The 19685-nt window shown below is 46.7% G+C and overlaps 2 protein-coding genes across 2 annotated transcripts; one reads left to right on the forward strand and one right to left on the reverse strand.

Moving 5' to 3' along the window:
* The first annotated feature begins 259 nt into the window (after positions 1-259).
* Positions 260-5373, forward strand: LOC122876155. Its single transcript, XM_044196132.1, has 4 exons — positions 260-954; positions 2801-2917; positions 3492-3612; positions 5063-5373. The coding sequence occupies exons 1-4, from the start codon at positions 838-840 to the stop codon at positions 5371-5373; spliced, it is 666 nt and encodes a 221-aa protein (XP_044052067.1). The 5' UTR covers positions 260-837.
* Positions 5374-7362: 1989 nt separating this feature from the next.
* ppiaa (peptidylprolyl isomerase Aa (cyclophilin A)) lies at positions 7363-12300 on the reverse strand. Its single transcript, XM_044197539.1, has 4 exons — positions 12143-12300; positions 9930-10049; positions 9573-9745; positions 7363-8480 (listed from the first exon to the last, which is right to left on the reverse strand). The coding sequence occupies exons 1-4, from the start codon at positions 12209-12211 to the stop codon at positions 8348-8350; spliced, it is 495 nt and encodes a 164-aa protein (XP_044053474.1). The 5' UTR covers positions 12212-12300; the 3' UTR covers positions 7363-8347.
* Positions 12301-19685: the final 7385 nt, after the last annotated feature.

Here is a 19685-nt window from a genome sequence, read left to right on the forward strand (position 1 = left end):
AAATCCCGGACATCTCTTCCCTGGAAGGGTTTGTGTGTTCAGAGAGGCTGAGCTGAGTCATGAAACGGATTCACTTCTGTCTGTTAATCAGCTGTAATCACCTGTAAACACTCGCACATCCGCGGCCGGCAGACAGCTCCAGCTCTAATGAGTCTTTATCGCAACATTTCAAACCACATAAAGTAAAACCACACACACACTGCTGCTCCTCAGACGGCTCTACCTGTCTCGTGTCTGCAGGTGTGTTTTATCCCTCTGTGGTCCCTGCGGTGTCAGGTATCAAACGTCCCGCCTCACCTGAGGCCGCGGGGCTTCCAGGAAGGAAGCGAAGGCGGCGCTGTCTCTGCCGACTGATGCGGTCGAGCTTCAAACGCACCTTCAAAACTTCTGAGACACAGGCGGCTGAAAGAGGGCGGATCAGAGGGGAGGGCACAGGTATAAAAACAAACGCACCTGAAGGCAGCAGCAGGATCAGACCTGCAGCCCCGGGCTGAGTCCAGATCCTGCAGGTTTTCTTTAAGAACCGAACTGATTTTACAGAGAAGAGCTGTTTGAATTCAAGAAGAGAATTACAGAAAAAACAACTTTTTCAAAAGTTTTATAGGAACTTTTTTCTTGTAAGGAGGTGATAAAAGATCCCGCAGGGACTCAAACTAATTCTTCCATCAACCAGATCAGTTATTAAAGACAGCAGAGTGGCGTAGAGAATTAAAGTGGTGAAAGCAGCTAATTGTGAAGTTCATCAGACCTGCAGTTCAACCGTCAGGTTTCCTCGGAGTTAAAGGAGCATCCAGTGTTTTGTTTTGACAGAGGAGCGATCGATCGATCGATCGGAGGATGTGGATGTGGATGTGGCGTAGCGTCCTGTGCGTGTCTCTGGTCTGTGGTCTGGCTCTGGACTCCAACACCATCAGATCCTCCAAAGAGACGACGCAGCAGAGCCCCGAGCTGCCGGTAAGAGGACGAACGCTGTGGTCTTTCTGCTCCGCCGGCTGAGCTGCTGTGAGGCTCTCGTTTTGTGCTCGTTGAACTTGTACGTCGTACGTGTCGGCGTGTACAGTGGTATACAACTCTGGAGATTCTTTATGTGCAACAGGAGATGTCTGGTCTTTACTGAGCCCAGTATGTATGAGCCTTCAGCTGACCTGAGACCAGATCTGTGAGCCTGTTGCCGGCTCCAGCACACTCCTGCGTGCAGCAGATATTCAGTCTGGTTGCTGCCGAGCGTTTTCTCGATCACTCAGCTCATTTAGTCGATGAAATATCAGGAAATGCAGTTTCTCAGAGTCCAGCGTGGCGTCTTCAATGTGTTGTTTTGTCCAACAGTCCAAACCCCAAACACGTTCAGATCTAAAACAGAGACACAGCACGTCTGTCGCTCGATTCGTCGATTCTGCTCTGGTTTCAAGTAAAACCAGAGACTCAGTTGTGAGACAGTTTCTGTGAGTTTAGTTTGTTGCGTCTTGAAGTAATTGCTTCATTTTTAAAACCGGCTGTTTGAAACCTTTTTGGCCCGTGGCTCCTTAAAGCAGGTTTGTTAAAACACGCTGTTTCATGTTGAAGGGTTTTCAGCAGCCTGGAGACATGAAGGCAAACGGTGTTTCAAAGAAAAGGCAAAAGCGGGAAAAATTAACATCATTTTTCATGTTTTTCCTTTTAATTATCTTGCGACAACACAGATTTATTTGGGACCTCCGACGGTCCGAACAGTCTCGAAAGTAAAGACTCGCTCATTGTTGATTTATTGTTACAAACCTTTATTGTCCATGTAGGCTGAACGGGAACTTCTCGTTATCACATGCTAAGCTGACCTGCTAATTATCCGGAGAATTGATTGGAATGAAATCCCTCTAATTTGCACCAAATCACATCGTTCTTTCCAAAAACCTTCCAGTGAATTTAGTTTCATATCAGTTCGTTTCTAGGACATTATGGGATGCATGTGATTATACAGTGAACTACTTATACTCTGCTGAGCAAAGTCTATGTGAGCTCATTGTATTTCATGTATTTCTGTGTGCCGGTGAGCTCGACGGCATATGACAGCTGTGGTAACTTATCTTGGAAAATTGCGACACGGGGCACAGAATTTGATGAATTTACTGTTTATCAGACCACAAATGAGTATAAGGTTGGAAAAACGAGTTTCTGGGGGCCGGCCCTCACTGATTACTGCACCACACAACTTTTTTAACTTTATTCGCTGATTGTGGTGAAACTGGATCATATTTTATGGAGTTTCTAGATGGACAGATAGCTTTAAAGTAACCGCTAACTGCTGCCGTTAGCTATTTAGCTCAGTTAGCCGTGCAGCTAGTGGCCCTATTAGCTTACCTGACTCTACACGGACTGTGAGCACCGAGTGAGTGTTGGGGTTGACACCACTATCACAGGAGCTTTGGACCGCTGGGAGGAGGTTTTCAGGCCCAGGCTCCGAACCTCTGCTGCTAGCTGTTAGCCTGCTGCTAGCTGTTAGCCTGCCGCTAACACTGTTGGTGCTCCTCCCTAACTGACTGGACAAAAACAACAACCTGTAACTTCAGTTCCTGATGCTACAGGAGCTGAACGCTGTTGATTTGAAGCATGATTTAATGATCTGAGGTCAGAAATTATTCATTCGGGCGGAGAAATTCACTTATTAGAGAATTATTAATTCCAATGCTACTGATAGCAGCTAGGTTCTGTATAAGTAGGACCAGCAGTATATTAAGTTAAATTTAATGTTTATTTTTGACATAGATGTAGTTCTTATGTAATATCTGAGGTCCTAACTGTGACATCACTCTGACCTGTCCATCAGGATCGTTCCCATGGCGGCCAGGTGGAGCGTCCGGTACGGCGCCGGACAGAGACGACGTTAAACTCCAATCGAGGACAAACACCTCCATGTTCTACACCCGACTGCTACGTACCTCAGGTCAGTGACAGACAGACAGACAGACGGACGGACGGAGAGACAGACGGACGGAGAGACAGACAGACAGGCAGGCAGACAGACAGAGAGACGGACGGACGGAGAGACAGACAGACAGGCAGGCAGACAGACAGAGAGACAGAGAGAGAGACAGACAGAGAGACGGACTGACGGAGAGACAGACGGACGGAGAGACAGACAGACAGGCAGGCAGACAGGCAGAGAGACAGACAGACGGACGGACAGAGAGAGAGACAGACAGACAGACAGACAGACGGACGGACAGAGAGAGAGACAGTCAGACGGACGGACGGACAGGTAACACCTGGACAGACTCAGACACAGGACGGTGATGGACATGAATGATCCTCAGTGTTACAGGCTGAACTGTGTCTCTGGGACTTTCATTTGGAAACAAACTGAATGTGGAGACTGAACAAGCTCCGCCAGCTTTGTGTTTATGCACTAATATATATATATATATATATATATATATATATATAGTATTATTTCCACTGGTCAGGAACAAACTTTCACTCTCTCAACGATTTTAATGCTCTACCTGTCTGTCTGTCAGAGGGAAGGATGCAGTAACAGAGCTCAGAAGACACCGTCCTCCAAGGACAGACCGGTGGACACATACCAAGACAGAGAGACAGACAGACAGAGCAACACTGACGGCTTCAACAGGACGAAAGGTGAGTGATTGGAACTACAAGTCCCAGAGTGCACTGCTGTGAGAAACATCCAATGAGAAGGTTTTAGGCCCAGCGGTGGAAAGTGCTGTACTTCACCTGAGTATTTCCCTTTACTGCTACTTCATACTTCACACTGCGTCTGTCTGACGGCTTCAGTTATATTCAGATCACAGCATTTCATCCCCTTCCCGTCCGGTGGAAACCACGTATCTCCAGATGTTAGTGACGAGCTGAAGGATGAAGAGTTTCCTTCATGTGCTGAGGAAACTCTCCTCCTCCTGAAGCTGAATAAACTCTTTAACCCCCCCTCGGATCAGCTGGGAAACGCATCGTCACAGAGCTGAAAACAGGCTGTTTCTCTGATACTTGGTTCTCGCAGGACGGCGACGCTGCAAACACGTGATGACCTCATAGACCATGATGCATTGCTGCAGGTTAAACTGCCCAACAGGATATAAAGCAGTTAAAATGAGCTCAACCTGAAACATCTGCAGCAGTAAAATGCAACACACACATGAATGCAGCAGGAATATGAATCCAGAAACATCAGATATAATAAAACACTGACAGGAAGCGTTTTACTGCACAGGGACGACTTTAAGTAACATCGTAGAAAAGGTTTCAGTCGTAGTCGTCTGGACGCTGTTTTCAGAATCAAGACGTTTCGGCTCCCATCCGGAAGTCATTCTCAATTGTGAAAAAAATGGACGGGAACTGGAAATTTAAGCTACTCTGTGTTCCATAAGCCCCGCCCTCAGGGAGGAGTCTACCTGAGTATCTGTTGATTAGCTAGTTTCACCTGAAACTGACCTAATTGTTTCCAAGATGGCCCAGTAATCAGTAATCAGGCCTATTGTTTTCTGGCTGCACCTCCCTCATCACTGTTAAGTACCTGATTAGCATGTGATTGGCTTGACCACGGTGTTAATACACTGTGGTAAACGGTTGGCAGATTGAATCTCAGACCACCATTTCTGTTCAAAGAGGGGTTTTCTTTTTCCACAAAAATGGCTTCTTTGACTCCTCTTTCGAACCAACTCTTCTCTCTACTTAGACTCTTCACCTCGCTGTCTTCAAATGTGCGGTTTGTAGCTTTTAAATGCAAATGCACGGCGCTCTGCAATCCTGAGTTAGCGTGTCGTATGTGCCTGAGTAGCTTAAATTTCCAGTTCCCGTCCAATTTTTTCACAATTGAGAATGACTTCCGGATGGGAGCCGAAACGTCTTGATTCTGAAAACAGTGTCCAGATGACTACGACTGAAACCTTTTCTACGATAGACCAGTCCTGGACGAATGAGGGACGACACCGTCTGACTTTAAGTAACTTTAGCTGATTATACTTTTATACTTTAACTTATTAAGGTTTGACTGCGGGACTTTGACTCGTAGTGGAGTATTTTGTCCGGAGCACTGTTTAGGCCCCCGGTAACGTCTGTGTCTGTCTTCCAGCTCCAGAGATGTCGAGCTGCGTGCGGTCCGGTGACTGCGCGGCCGGCCTGTGCTGTGTCCGGTATCTGACCGGTAAGCGGTGTCAGAGGATCCCGGTGGAGGGCGAGGCCTGTCTGCTGCCAAGGGCCACCAAACTGAGGAGGAAGCTGGGACGCTGCGACTGCGATGCAGGGCTGTTCTGCGCCGCCGTCAGCCGGGCGGAGGCAGGGAAAGCCAAGGGCCAGGGGGTGTGTCGGCCGAGCCGGAAACAGGGCGAGAGGAAAACAAGGCATTCTGGGAAGAAAAGGAGGACGGCAGAGAGAAGCTGCTGACAGATTCACCAAAAACTCTGTAGCATTTGTAGACATTTAATTTAAACCTCAGTTCAGTTTGTAGGAAAATAGTGTTGGTGTTCGAAACCACTGCGCCCCCTCGTGGCCGAGGTTCAAGTTACATCATCACCTCTGGCGGCCATGTTGGAGGGCCGGGAGCTGACTGTGTTTACGTCACGTTAGCTTGCAGCTAACGTAGCATCTGCTCAGCTGATCATCGCCGACTGTTGTCGTCACACCCGAGAGATGGACTTTGTCCTCCACACGGAGTCACAGGAGGGCACAGCAGTGGTTCCCATACTGAGGTCCGGGGCCCTTCAACGGGGCCCTCAGTAAAAAGTTACAAGTATCTTCTCCATTACTGTTATTTTAGTAAATAAAAGTCACTAGAGTATATTAAAATAAAGAGTATGACTGTTACACTCTGCTGTCATCTCATTCTGTCTGAAGTCATATTAACGAGGGTCCACAAAATGGAAGAAGCTGAGAGCGCTTTAACAAATACAGTTATTATTATTATTATTATAATAATAATAATAATAATAATACACTTTATTTATGCAGCACTTTTCAAACCAAAGTTACAAAATGGTGGAACCAGGATCAACACATTTCGGGAGGCGAATAAAATCAGAAAGAATGATTTCGTCTTCCACACATGTTTTAGAGGAGCGTTATTTTGGGCATCACTGGTTTACAAGTCGCATTTATTTTTCCCACAGAAAATGTTACGCGACTCACAGTGACACACATCCCTGTTTGCTACATAGCGCACTGTATTTACTGTACGCCATTTTATTTAAGTGTCCGAATTCCGCGTACGTAGATTCATGCTCTGTGCAGAGCCTCAAAAACTCTACAGTGAAAACAAAACAAAAAAGTAGGTCCGCTAACCGTCCCAGTTCTGGGCGGATGGATACACTAATGTCTTAGAATATCTTAGAATCAACCTTTATATCTGCAGAGGGAGCGGGTCCCCTTCCACGGAGGCCGCCATGTTGCACCGCCATGTTGCTACAAGAGCCCAGAACGGACAAACCAGACACCGGCTCTACAGAGGGCCTTTATCGAGTTTCGCTTCACCCTAGTTCCTCCTCCACGCCTGGAAGGGGAGGGCGAGGCGAGCGGCGTTCACGTGGCTGCAAACTGCAAATACCTAATTTCAAAACCGTACAGTATGTTTCCTGTTTCATAGATAGAAAATCTCTTCTAGGCCTATAAAAGTCTTACGTACACAAAAGGCCTTTATTCATTTAGATGTGTAAATTGTTTTTCCACAGCAGATTCTGTTGATTTTAAATCATTAAATCTTCTAATTCATGTACGGATCAGTGTTAATTGTTATGATTACTTGCTATTTATTTACTTGCATTACTGTTATCTGCACAACTATACACCACGTAATGTGTGTCGATTGTACGTAAAACAAAAAGCAAACTGCTGCCTCGTGAGATGCCGCAACACCTTGCAGTTGAAGTGTTTAGATTTAATCACAGAAGGTCACCGTCTAACTTATATTACCTGCGTTTCCTGCTCCTCAAGGTGCACTTAAGATGGCGGAGGGGGGTCACGGGAGGACGTTAGTGAAATGCAGCTAATGTTTAATAGCTGCTGCTTTAATGAGAGTTGAGCAGAAAGCTGAAGAGCGCCCTCTGCTGGAGACTGGAAATACTTTACATCAGAGTGTCAGTGAAGCCTAACTGTGTACATTTACTCCAGTACTGTACTTAAGTACATATATCTTGAGGTACTTGTATTTTACTTGAGTGTTTCCATTTTATGCTACTTTATAGTTCTACTCCACTACATCTCAGAGGGAAATACATGACATTTGATAACTTTAGTTACTGCTTTTAATACAACACATGAGCTAATAAATTATTATTTTTATATATATACACACATACATATACACACGTGCTGGTCATAATTAATTATAATTAACAATAAACTTTTATATTATATTCATTCATTACACATAGACTGATATATTTTTAGATGTTTATTTCTTTTAATTTTGATGATTATGACTGACAGCTAAGGAAAATCCCAAATTCGGTATCTCAGAACATTAGACCAATACAAAGAGGATTTTTTTAGAAATCTTGGCCAACTGAAAAGTATGAGCATGTACGGCACTCAATACTTAGTTGGGGCTCCTTTTGCCTGAATTACTGCGGCAATGCGGCTTAGAGTCGGCCAGTCTGTGGCACTGCTCAGGTGTTATAAGAGCCTTCACGTTTAGTTTGAAACACCTTAAGTTTGTGTCCTTCGTTGATTTTAGTTGGATCAGGTTTATTGACACCAATTCATTGTCGGCTCAGAACGTTTATGTGCTCGTTTAAAACCAGACCGCAGGCAGCAAATCTCTCGGGACGCAGCTGGATGTTGACCGGCGCTGTGCGGATTTTCATTTGGCAACGTCTCACTCCTCATTACGGCCTTGGATTAAGTCTGACAGCGTGCAGTACTTGGTGGCGCCCAGCAGACGTCGCCACGTTCAGCACCGTTGCTTCGCCGGTAAAACGATCCGACTGGTTCAGTCAGCTGCAACACTGGCGACGAAGTTCGTGTTGGCTCTACGGCGCTGAAACAACCTGTACAGGTAACGTTACCGTCTCAATAGGCTGCATAGTTTTCTATGTAGTCAAAGACAAAAAGCACACGCGTTTCAATTGTCAAGGCAACTTTTCAGTTTTATTTTCTTATTCTTTTTTTTGACTTAAAAAAAAAAACTTGGGATTTTGTGAAAAAACAAAAAAAAAAAAACAAACCGTTAATGCAAAAGAAACTTCCAAAGGCAAAGTCACAAATGCTGCAACACGATTTCAACAGAATTAAAAAAAAAAAAAAAAAAAAAAAAGAGGGGGGATCAGCTGAATCTCCATCAATAGGAATGTTGAATGGCAGAGAGGGGGCGGAGCCTACAGGGGCGTGGCTACAGGGCGAGCAGAAAAGGGTTAAGTGCTGGAGCTCAGAGCTGCCCACAGTCGGCGATGACGACCTTGGATTTGGTTTTGCCGCCCTGGGTGCCCTTCGACTCCATCTTCCTTACAATGTCTAGCCCCTCGATCACCCTCCCGAACACCACGTGCTTCCCATCAAGCCTGCAGAAGACACATTATTATTAATATATTACTAGTAAAGAAAAGTCTCATTATGAGATCTTGATCTGGTAATTATGAGAAGAGGTGATTATCAGACGTCCCGATGATCAAGTTCCGTGCAAAGCCGACATGATGGCGGATGTGAAACGAAGCCGTAGTTTCCTGCACGTCACGGCGGAGTTTATGTATCCGAAACGACGAGCAGAACAATTCGTGTCTGAACATTGAAAGCACTCCGATCTGCTCGCCGTTCGTCCCGGAGCAGCTGAACCAGCTGCCACGTGATACAAAAGTCACACATCTGAAATGCAGCCAAGCTATCAACGTGTAGAGACTGAACAGCTTCCGTATAATAAAGCCTGCAATGAAGGCCGCAGCTGAAACTCCACCACGCCGCTGGGAGAGCAAAGATCTACGAAGCGCTGCTCTCCTCCGTCTTTAACATTACCCTGTCCCAGCATCACCCAGCGTCCATGCAGCCCCCTTAACCCCCCCCAACCAAATTCATTCATCATTGGACGGCGCACTGACTGGACTAAATCAGTTTTTTTTGTTTAAAGAAAAGAGAACATAGCATTTGAATTTCATTTTGTAAACGGAGGAGATGGAAACTTCCTGCCACAACCGATCGACCTGGTACTACATCTCTACGTGTAGTATATCCGTACCAGCAGAGAGAACGCCACGTCATTAACAGGATGGAAACCGTTAAACTGTTTGTGTTTGCCGTGTTGCCGACAGAAATGCGAGCGAGCTGTGAAAAACGCGTACCCAGTGACCGATCAGTGACGCCCATTGTTTGTCCAGGTAACTTCTCCTCCGGTGTTTTTGTTCTGAATTTAAAGTCAAATGTTTTATTTTCCCCTCACAAAAAAAAAAAAAAAAACAGTACACAAGAGCGAGTTTATTCCAGTGTCTGGATTCTAGTTCGTTTAGCTGGATTTATTTATTCTTTTTTTTTTAACTATTTAAAAAAACAGATAAGCAATGACTTTATGCAAATTCACGTGTGGCATAATCTAGCGACTCGGAGCAGGCTTTAGCTACCTGCCATTGAAAACTGCTAGCAACGCTAGGGGTGTGAGCTCTTACCACGATGTTTGGGCCGTGCAGATGAAGAACTGGGACCCGTTGGTGTTTGGTCCGGCGTTGGCCATGGACAGGATGCCGGCACCGGTGTGCTTCAGAGTGAAGTTCTCGTCGGCGAACTTGTTGCCGTAGATGGACTTTCCACCAGTTCCGTTGTGGTTGGTGAAGTCGCCGCCCTGCACGTTGAACAAACAAATTACCACACCCCCGAACCTGAGGGCTATTCTGAGATACAATACCCACATTTATTTTCCCGTCAATTTCACAAACTTTGAAGGACCTGTGGGATTCCTGATCAATACACAAACGGCCCTACTGAAACCTATACACAAGCTGAATTTTGTTTCATGGCTGCATCACCTGGCACATGAAGTCAGGGATGATGCGGTGGAAGGTGGAGCCCTTGTAGCCGAAGCCCTTCTCGCCGGTGCAGAGGGCACGGAAGTTCTCAGCAGTCTTGGGCACCACGTCGGCGTCGAGCTGTGGAAAACAAACACACACCCAAAGCCAGTTAATTATTATGAGCAAACAGGGTGTGAAGTCAATATTTAAACACTGTCAGAAATAAGATTTGAAGAGAGTCAAAGTTGTTAAATCAGTAACCAGTCAGTGAGTTAACATTTGGCTTGTTGCCATTCAGGCAACGAGCCAAAACCAGAGCATGTTTACCAGAAACTGTGCCCTTTGCTCTGTGTAGCAAGCAGAACTGTTACACTGATGGAAAAAAATCTGCACATATGTCCAGTTGCTTATTGTCCAACTGGAAGGAGATAAAATGGAGCCTCCCTGCAGAAATGAAAACCAAATTACAGCCTTAATAAATCATCCTGCAATGTTGGACACGTGCCATTTTAAATCACAGACCTACACGCAGTTATCTCAGCAGATTTATGCTAAAATTAGCTCTATACACAGTTGGTTTGAAAGATACATTAGACTCCGCTTTACTTTTAAAGGCAACATTAAGTTAAATACATTTCAAGAAAACTGTAGCCTGCAGGCAGCAGTTCCGACGATTAAACACAGATCAGGTTATTATGTGATTAGTGTGAGGTAACCGTGCCCTGTCATGCGAGACAGGAATGCAGCATTGCACCACACTGGGATATCTGCATGCCCTGCACAGCAGTGACGCTACCATGCAAGTATGTTCAGAGGGAGGGGGCTGCAGGAGGGGCTGCAGCAGACAGGCTGCAGCCGATCTCAGAACAGCTGCTGTACAGCCTTCCACCTGCTCAGCAGTAACAGAAACCATACCTTTATAAATTAAGAGCCGTCTGGCTCCAGATGCCGCCAAAAGCTCAGATTACCTGTAACATCACCCAGTAGCGGGGCCAGAAATTAAAAGACTAACGTTAGCTGGTGTGTCCTGGTGGCTCCGAGGCGTGGAGCTGTGCACCGTTCAAGCTGGAGGTCTTTGGGTTCAAAATTTAGCTCAGAACTCGTGCCATATCTCGGGAACAAAATGGCTGGACGTGTTAGCCAGCATGCTAGCAGCTTTTAGCTTGCAGTTGGATGTCGTAAAAACGACGGGTATAAAGAGCCTGCGTGACAATGGAGCCATTATAATCCCTACTGTCTGTTAAGTCACATTGTTCTTATTCATTGTGGGCACAAAAATAATTTTAAAAAAAAGGCATCGCGTTTGCTTCAGCCATCTCCCTACATCCGCATTTTTATATCGTGCAGCTAGCGCTCCCCTCCCCCCCGGCGGCGGCACCGTGGAACTTTCCAGAATGTCCACGACAAGAACCGGCGCAGTTAGCTTCGACCGCTAACATACAAAACACCGCACGCGGTACATTTTGTATTTTACATCGTGCTATGGCCAAAAATCCGCCGCACATTTTATACTGAAATTAAAAAAAAAAAAAGCGCAGCCCGCGGGTTGGAGTAGCTTTCATTGACAGCAACGGACGTTTCCCGGGCTTGCGTGAAGGCCGCGAAACAAAGAAGAGCGCGAGCTGCACGCCGCGCACGAGCTGTTCTGTATCTGAGCTGCTACGCGCTCAGTGTGACTGAATGTTGAGTTAGCATTAGCTCAGCCTGGTAGCATTAGCTCAGCCAGCTACTGTCCCGACAGCGAGTCTCTTCACGACTCAAACATGGGCCGCGGGCCTTTTATGAGCGTGACGAATACCGGATATCAATAACGTCACATGACAAATTCTGTGATAAGCATTTACAAACAGTTTATAACATTTTAAGTATAATATTGTCCTCCGCAAGTACAGCAGAATAAAACTACACCTGCTTTAACGTTAACGGCGTAGAGTTCCGCTAACCGGTCGGCTAGCACCGCTGGCTAGGAGCCACAAACACGTGCACGGGGTCCCTTTAAGACAACCGTGTTCGTGACAGCTCGGCTAACGTCGGCTCCTGTGTGCTAAACGCAAACTTAAGGTGAGCAGCAGGGTTTTAACTTTCTGCAGCCTGAAGTCACCTAATGCCCACAAAGACACAAAGCAGAGGCGTCTGACTTGCCGCGGGCTAACACTAACCAGCCTGGCTGACAATAACGGTTAATCGCTCCCGGCTAAGGTTACACTGTGCATCACAGAGATCGGTTTTACCTCCATCACAATCCGTCCCATGGAGGCACCGTCAGAGGCGATATCGAAGAAGACTCGGGGCTTGGCCATTTCAGCAGGCTGAACTGGAGCGGCTGGACTGAGCGGTTTTCCGGCGAAGGGACACGGGTGGCCACAAGGAACCGAAAAAGATGGTGGGCTGTGGATTTATTTTATATAACAAGCCGGTGGGCGGCGTAACATCACAGCAAGCCAATTGGTAACGCTGGTGTATTTAATTGGCACCCTGCTTTAGCGAATCAGCAGCCAGAACGGCTGAATCTCATTTTTTATTGGTCTGTAAGTGGACAGACACATGTCACGGTGTGTTTGATTCCTACAACAGAGTGGACCGCTTGGGCGGAGTTGGATGTTTTCCGTCTTTTTCAAACGGCGCGAGACACGCAACACCGCCCCGTTCCGTTGCCCCGGTCCTAAAAAGCTTGAACTCACGAGTAACGGAGCAGCGCGCGCCACGGATCACTGACAGCTCGGGCGTCCAATCAAATGCGTGCAGCGCACGCGGTGGGTGAACGTCAAGTCCCGCAGTCAGCGCGCGCTCCCGCTGTCAGGAGAAAATCTGGAAATGCGGTCACGCGGCCAGGGCGCGGTCCGTCCGGTTCTCCGCACAAAGAGACAACAAAGTTAACGGAACGAGTTTGTGTTCGGCGTTTAAAACCACATTAGACTCACTTAACCAACTTTTTTTCTGGTCCAAACTGAAGTCTTCCACACATGAGGGATCTCAGACTGAGAGAAGCCGAGCTAAAGTTGAAGGACTTTGTCTTTACCAGGGGAAACACATGAACTCCCACTCTTGTCGCAGGGTAAAGGACCACTGTGCTGAAGAAATCCATTCAGACAGTGCTGTGTACAAACTCTCTTAATCAAATAATTCAATTTTATTTATACACCGCCAATTCATGACAGAAGTCATCTCATTGCACTTTTCCTGTGGAGCAGGTTATTTATGAATTAATATTATTTACTTCCCACCACGAGCAAGCACTTGGCAACAGTGGCAAGGAAAAGGACTTAAAGCTAGCATAGCATTGGCAGGGCTAACAGAGTACAAACTTGCAAAACAGGACTCAGTAAGTTCAACTGTAATATATATATATATATATATATATATATATATATATATATATATATATACTAAGGTTACACTGATATAACTGCTATCACAACTTGAGATTGACGAGGTACAACACAAATGCTACGGCAAGGGGGAGCCAGGACTACAGGTCAGAGGGGAGCAACCAGCAGCTCCCAAACCAGAGATTGGGTACGGAGCCCCAAGAGAAATCACGCTGAACGAGGCAGCGACTGACCTGAAAGATAAGATCATGGCGAGAATGAAGGCAAGGCAACCCCGACGCCAACTACAACGGCTAAGTGAAGTACCATCCGAAAGTCTCCTAGAAGATGTGAATGCAGCATTGAGAGCGATCCCTACCACAACCATCACTGAAACCAATGAGCTGATATACGCCTCAGCAGCAGTGACCCTAGAGATGCTTGGCTACAAGAGCAACCATGGGAGCCATGAGAGACAATACCCACCATGGAAACGAAGGTTGGAGGCAAAAATCAAGGAGGCTCGGAGAGAAGTGAGCCAACTGACAGAGGCTGAGAGAGGTGCAATGAGAAAGCAAGTACCCAAGAAGTACAACCAGATGCCCATACCTGAAGCACTCGAAACTGCCAAACAAAGGCTCCAAGCCTTGGCCAGCCGCCTAAAGAGATACACGAGAGATAATGAAGCCAGAAGAATAAACCGGCTGTTCGCAACTCAACCTGCGAAAGTGTACGCTCAATGGCAGGGTAATAACAGCAGAGCAGACCCACCAAGGCTGGAAACGGAGCAGTACTGGAAAAGTATATGGGAAAGGGAGGCATCACACAACAGCGATGCACAGTGGCTGGTGGCTCTGAGAAAGGACCACAGCAACCTCCCTGAACAGAATCCAGTCACCATCACAGCGGCAGACATCCAAGAAAGAGTCTCAGGTATGAAGAACTGGACAGCACCAGGCCCTGACAGGATCCACACCTACTGGCTAAAGAAGCTCACTGCACTCCATGAGCACCTAGCAGCACAAATGAACCAGCTGCTAAGAGATGGGATGCACCCTGAATGGCTTACCGAAGGGCGCACAATCCTGATCCTGAAGGATCCCGCAAAGGGTACAGTCCCATCCAACTATCGGCCAATAACCTGTCTCTCCACAACATGGAAGCTCATGTCAGGCATCATCGCGGCTAAGATAAGTGGACACATGGATCAATACATGAGCAAAGCACAGAAGGGCATTGGCAAAGGAACCAGAGGAGCCAAACACCAACTCCTGGTTGACAGAACAGTCACCCAAGACTGCAGGGCCCGACACACCAACCTGTGCACTGCCTGGATTGATTACAAGAAAGCATATGACTCAATGCCGCACACATGGATCACTGAATGCTTAGAGATGTACAACATCAACAGGACTCTAAGGGACTTCATTGCGAACTCGATGAGGCTGTGGAAAACCACCCTTGAGGCCAATGGTAAGCCACTTGCACAAGTATCCATCAAATGTGGCATATACCAAGGAGATGCTCTGTCCCCACTGCTGTTCTGCATAGGTCTGAACCCCTCAGCCAAATAATCAACAAGACTGGCTATGGATACCGACTCAGGAACGGGGCCACCATCAGTCACCTCCTCTACATGGATGACATCAAGCTATACGCTAAGAGCGAGCGGGACATCGACTCACTGATCCACACCACCAGGATCTACAGCTCTGACATTGGGATGTCATTCGGGCTTGAGAAGTGCAGTCGAATGGTGACAAAGAGAGGGAAGGTAGTCCACACAGAAGGGGTCTCACTCCCAGAAGGAACAATAGCAGACATTGAGGACGGTTACAAGTACCTTGGAATACCACAGGCAAATGACAACCTCGAAGAGGCAACAAGGAAGACGGCAACGGCCAAATACCTCCAACGAGTAAGGCAAGTCCTAAGAAGTCAGCTCAATGGCAAGAACAAAGCCCAGGCAATAAACAGCTACGCCCTGCCAGTGATCAGATACCCTGCGGGAATAATAAGATGGCCAAAGGAGGAGATACAGACCACAGACGTTAAGGCCGAAAGCTCCTCACCATGCATGGAGGGTTCCATCCCAAATCCAGCACCCTGAGACTGTACGCTAGCCGTAAGGAAGGCGGCCGTGGACTAGTGAGTGTGAGAGCCACTATCCAGGATGAAACATCCAAGATCCACAAGTACATCCAAGATAAGGCCCCAACAGATGACGTGCTCAGGGAATGTCTCAGGCAATGGGGAACAGAGGAAGACGTGCTGGAGGAAGGACCATCATGGGAGGACAAACCCCTACATGGGATGTACCACCGAACATAACTGAAGTGGCTGATATCAAGAAGTCCTACCAATGGCTAGAGCGGGCTGGATTGAAGGACAGCACAGAGGCACTCATCATGGCTGCACAGGAGCAGGCCCTGAGCACCAGAGCAATAGAGGCCCAGATCTACCGCACCAGACAAGACCCAAGGTGTAGGCTGTGCAAAGAGGCCCCTGAGACAATCCAGCACATAACTGCAGGGTGTAAGATGCTGGCAGGAAAAGCATACATGGAGCGCCATAACCAAGTAGCTGGCATAGTGTACAGGAACATCTGCACTGAGTATGGACTGGAAACCCCGAGGTCAAAGTGGGAAACACCTCCAAAGGTGGTAGAGAATGACTGAGCCAAGATCCTGTGGGACTTCCAGATCCAGACTGACAGAATGGTAATGGCGAACCAGCCTGACATCGTGGTGGTTGACAAACAACAGAGGAAAGCCGTTGTGGTTGATGTGGCGATACCAAGCGATGGCAACATCAGGAAAAAGGAACATGAGAAACTAGAGAAGTACCAAGGGCTAAGAGAAGAGCTGGAGAAGGCCTGGAAGGTGAAGGCGACAGTGGTGCCCGTGGTCATCGGAGCACTCGGGGCAGTGACCCCCAAACTGGAGGAGTGGCTACAGCAGATCCCTGGAAGAACACCAGACATCTCGGTCCAGAAGAGTGCAGTACTGGGAACAGCAAAGATACTGCGCAGAACCCTCAAGCTCCCAGGCCTCTGGTAGAGGACCCGAGCTCGAAGGATGAGACCACCCGCGGGGGGTGAAGGACAAAGTTTTGTTTTTTTTTAGTTTTTTTTTATATCTGTAATGTATATTTACAATAAAACAAAGTTATATCGTGTGTGTCAATGCCACCGTTTGTTTAAATGTATTAATGTTTATTGAAGTGTGGTGAGAGCTGAGCCACCGGTAAACGACCAACGGGCTGGCTGATAGAAGGTGAGGCTACTAGCTAGAGCTAGCTTCTCCCGCTAGGAGGTCCTCACAAAATTGAGCAAATGTTCATTGTTTTGATAAACACAAATTCGAAATCTAAATGGTTAATTTGTCACCTAAAATAACCTCAACACTACAGAGAAAGCTTGAGAAAGGTAATAATGTTAGTGGGCTAAGCTATCTGAAACCCACCATTAGCTTAACGTTACAGAGCAAGAAGCTAACATAATGTCAGCCGGGCTAAACAGTCAACAGCTAACAGGGTACACAGCTATTTAAATTAAGAATCTGCTGTTCATTTGTTACGAAGGAGCACAGCGTTTCTTAGAAATGGCTATTTAACCATAGAGTTCAAAAAAACTTTGGTGTTTTCTTATCGCCAAGATACCACCGGTTACACAAAAGCGAGCTAACCTATCAGCTGTCAGATCAAAGGTGGAGTTTCCTTGTAAACAAACAAAAGTTTACATTCAGTGTTTCTCACCAAAACACACTGTGTGAATCCCGGAGGTCTAACAAATGTGTTGAGTGCATTTCCTTCCTCATAAAACATTTGCAAAGTCAAATTTTAAATCCTGCATTGTTTAAATGTTAACCAGCTTGCAGTCGTCTTCTTCCCCGCCTTTGTTGGCTCACATTTGACCAGGGCAGATTAACATGGTAACCTCTGCTGTACCTGATCTGGACCAGATTAAGTTCCATCAAAGCCACAGTTCAGACCAGCCTGCAAGTTTAATTTCTACCTTTTTAACCAACTGCTCTTGTACATGTGGCCTGTTGGGAGGTGGTTGTTCCTCGCAGGTTCGCAGCTGAGATGTAGATCCTGAGAGAGAGGCGGTGGGTGATGGCGGGGGTTTGGTATCGATCAGTGACCTTTAATGATGTTTGATGACCTCTGGTTGATGCTCACAGAGAGGCGGCGGTGCACGCTGGCACCATGACGGGGGAAATTCAGCCCCCTCGCCCCCGAAGACACGATAAAATGAACATCTATCCTGTAACGTTGTCAAGCTTGGCAGGATGAAAGAAGAGTTTCCAGCAGGTCAGACAGTCAGAGGCTGGACCAGTCTGTTAAAGGGTCAGTTCACCCAAAGTATAAAAAAGTGTATTTTCTCACTTAACTCTGGTGCAGCGGTTTCCAACCTGGAGATCGGAGATAAAGACTCTTGTCAGCGCGTTCGTTTATTTGCAAAAGAAAAGTCTGGAGAGAAGCTATTCCTTAATTTGGCATTTATTAAAGAATTGGAGGATCAAAAGCATCTTGTACAAGGATCTTTTCTATTCAGAAAACCACAGTCAGCAAGCTGTTAATCTGTAGCCATCATCCTAAAAAAGAATGCTATTCTTAACATTACACAGAGTTTTAAATGAAAATGTACAACTATCTGATAGGTTTCTACAGAGGTGGGGAGGAGCTGTGGTTTAGACTTAGCTCTCCCTTCGGTGGTGCACAGGCTGGTCCCAGCCTCTAGGCACACGATTTCACCCTTCGTGTGGAGACAGCGCCCTAGTGGAGGAATCCTACACTTCCTCTGTTTGTAAGTTGCTAAAGTCTCTGCTTCATTCCCCAAAACTGATACTTTTCCTCTCATGGTCATTACAATACATACTGTCCTCAGTACATGATGTTCTTTCTGATATCCCTGTTTCTTTGTATAAGTGTAAGCCTGTTTGCAACAGCTAATCAACTTTTCCCTGCAGTCAGCAAGTCTGCAGGACAACACTTTGAATTGTTAAACCTCATGCCCTGTGTGTGTGTGTATATGTGTACAAAAGTTTCAACGTGTTATTAATATAATAGGCAAGCAACCTTCATTTAAATTTTTTAATTCTCACAAATCCCTCCTTTTACACCTTTTAAGGTGTAAACTCAATCAAAATGATGCAATTACTCACTACAACCCCTATCCCCATCTACCTGTATCTCCTGTAACTCTTCTTCCTCATCTGACTCCAAATCTTCACCTAACAGGGGTATTTGGTAAGGCGGAGGGTCTTTCTCTTTGGTATGGGCTGTGGTAATGAGACGGTTGATCAATGCACATAAGCAGGGGATGCAGCAACAGCCACAGCACACTAAAATGGCTGCGAAACAAGCAAAGGAAACAATTAGTGACATGAGGGGGGCCTTATATTTACCAAAATAATGATTTGCCCAATTACTGAACGGGTCGTTGATGCCTGAATTTTCAGCCAACTCTTCAGACAGGGAAGTAAGGCCAGCTAGAGCCTTGGTGATGCTTCTATCAGGGGCAGTATTATTGGGAATGGATGTACAGCAGAAATCCCCAAACATTTTGCAAAGTCCGCCCTTTTCTGCCAACAGCATATCTAAAGCCATCCTATTCTGCCAAGCCATTAGGGAAGTTGGTCCCAATTGTTCCTCTTAGGCCACAGAGGCCTGGTTGGCAAAAAGGGTGCCACGGTTGACCCCTAGGGTCGGCCATGACAGTTAGAGCTTCTCAGCTCTTTGGGTCAAGTTCTTAGTTTTACCTTTTAGAGCCCTTACTCGTGTTCAGCCAATTCAGTTCTAACCTCCGCTAATGTGCGTAAGGGTGGTGGGGCTGGTACACAATGTGTCAGGTGGTGCCAAATTGCTCCAGCTTCTCCTTTTACCTGGACTGCGTGGGAGGTACACTCAACCACTTCATAAGGTCCTGTCCACCTGGGATCAGTCCACTTTCTCTTGTGAACTTTCACTCGTACCCAATCCCCTACCTGTACTGCTGGAGTCTCAGTGATGGTTGCTTCAGGTTCGGCCAGCCGTACCTGTTTACACAAAACTCGGGTCAAGTTAGTCAATGCAGTCATGTATTCGTCACAGTCAATCTGCCAGACATCCAGAGGGGGCATATGACCTCCCTCCCTGGGTGGCCCTGGCATTGGCCTACCTGTCAGCAACTCATGGGGTGTCAAGTGTGTCTTGGCCCCTGGGGAGGTTCTCATGGACATAAGTGCCAAAGGCAGTGCATCCACCCAACTGAGCTTTGTGCCAAAACAGATTTTAGCAATCTTTCTTTTCAGAGTCTGGTTGGCTCTTTCCACCAAACCCTGCGACGCGGGATGATACACTGCTCCAAATCTATGTGTTATTCCCAGTGCTTTTTCCACCTCCCCAGCTGTTTGTTACTGAAATGTGAGTCGTATCTGAGCGTACACTACGTGGGACCCCATATCTCGTTATTAGCTCATTT

This window comes from Siniperca chuatsi, linkage group LG5 (genome assembly GCF_020085105.1).
Source record: "Siniperca chuatsi isolate FFG_IHB_CAS linkage group LG5, ASM2008510v1, whole genome shotgun sequence".
Lineage (NCBI taxonomy): Eukaryota > Metazoa > Chordata > Actinopteri > Centrarchiformes > Sinipercidae > Siniperca > Siniperca chuatsi.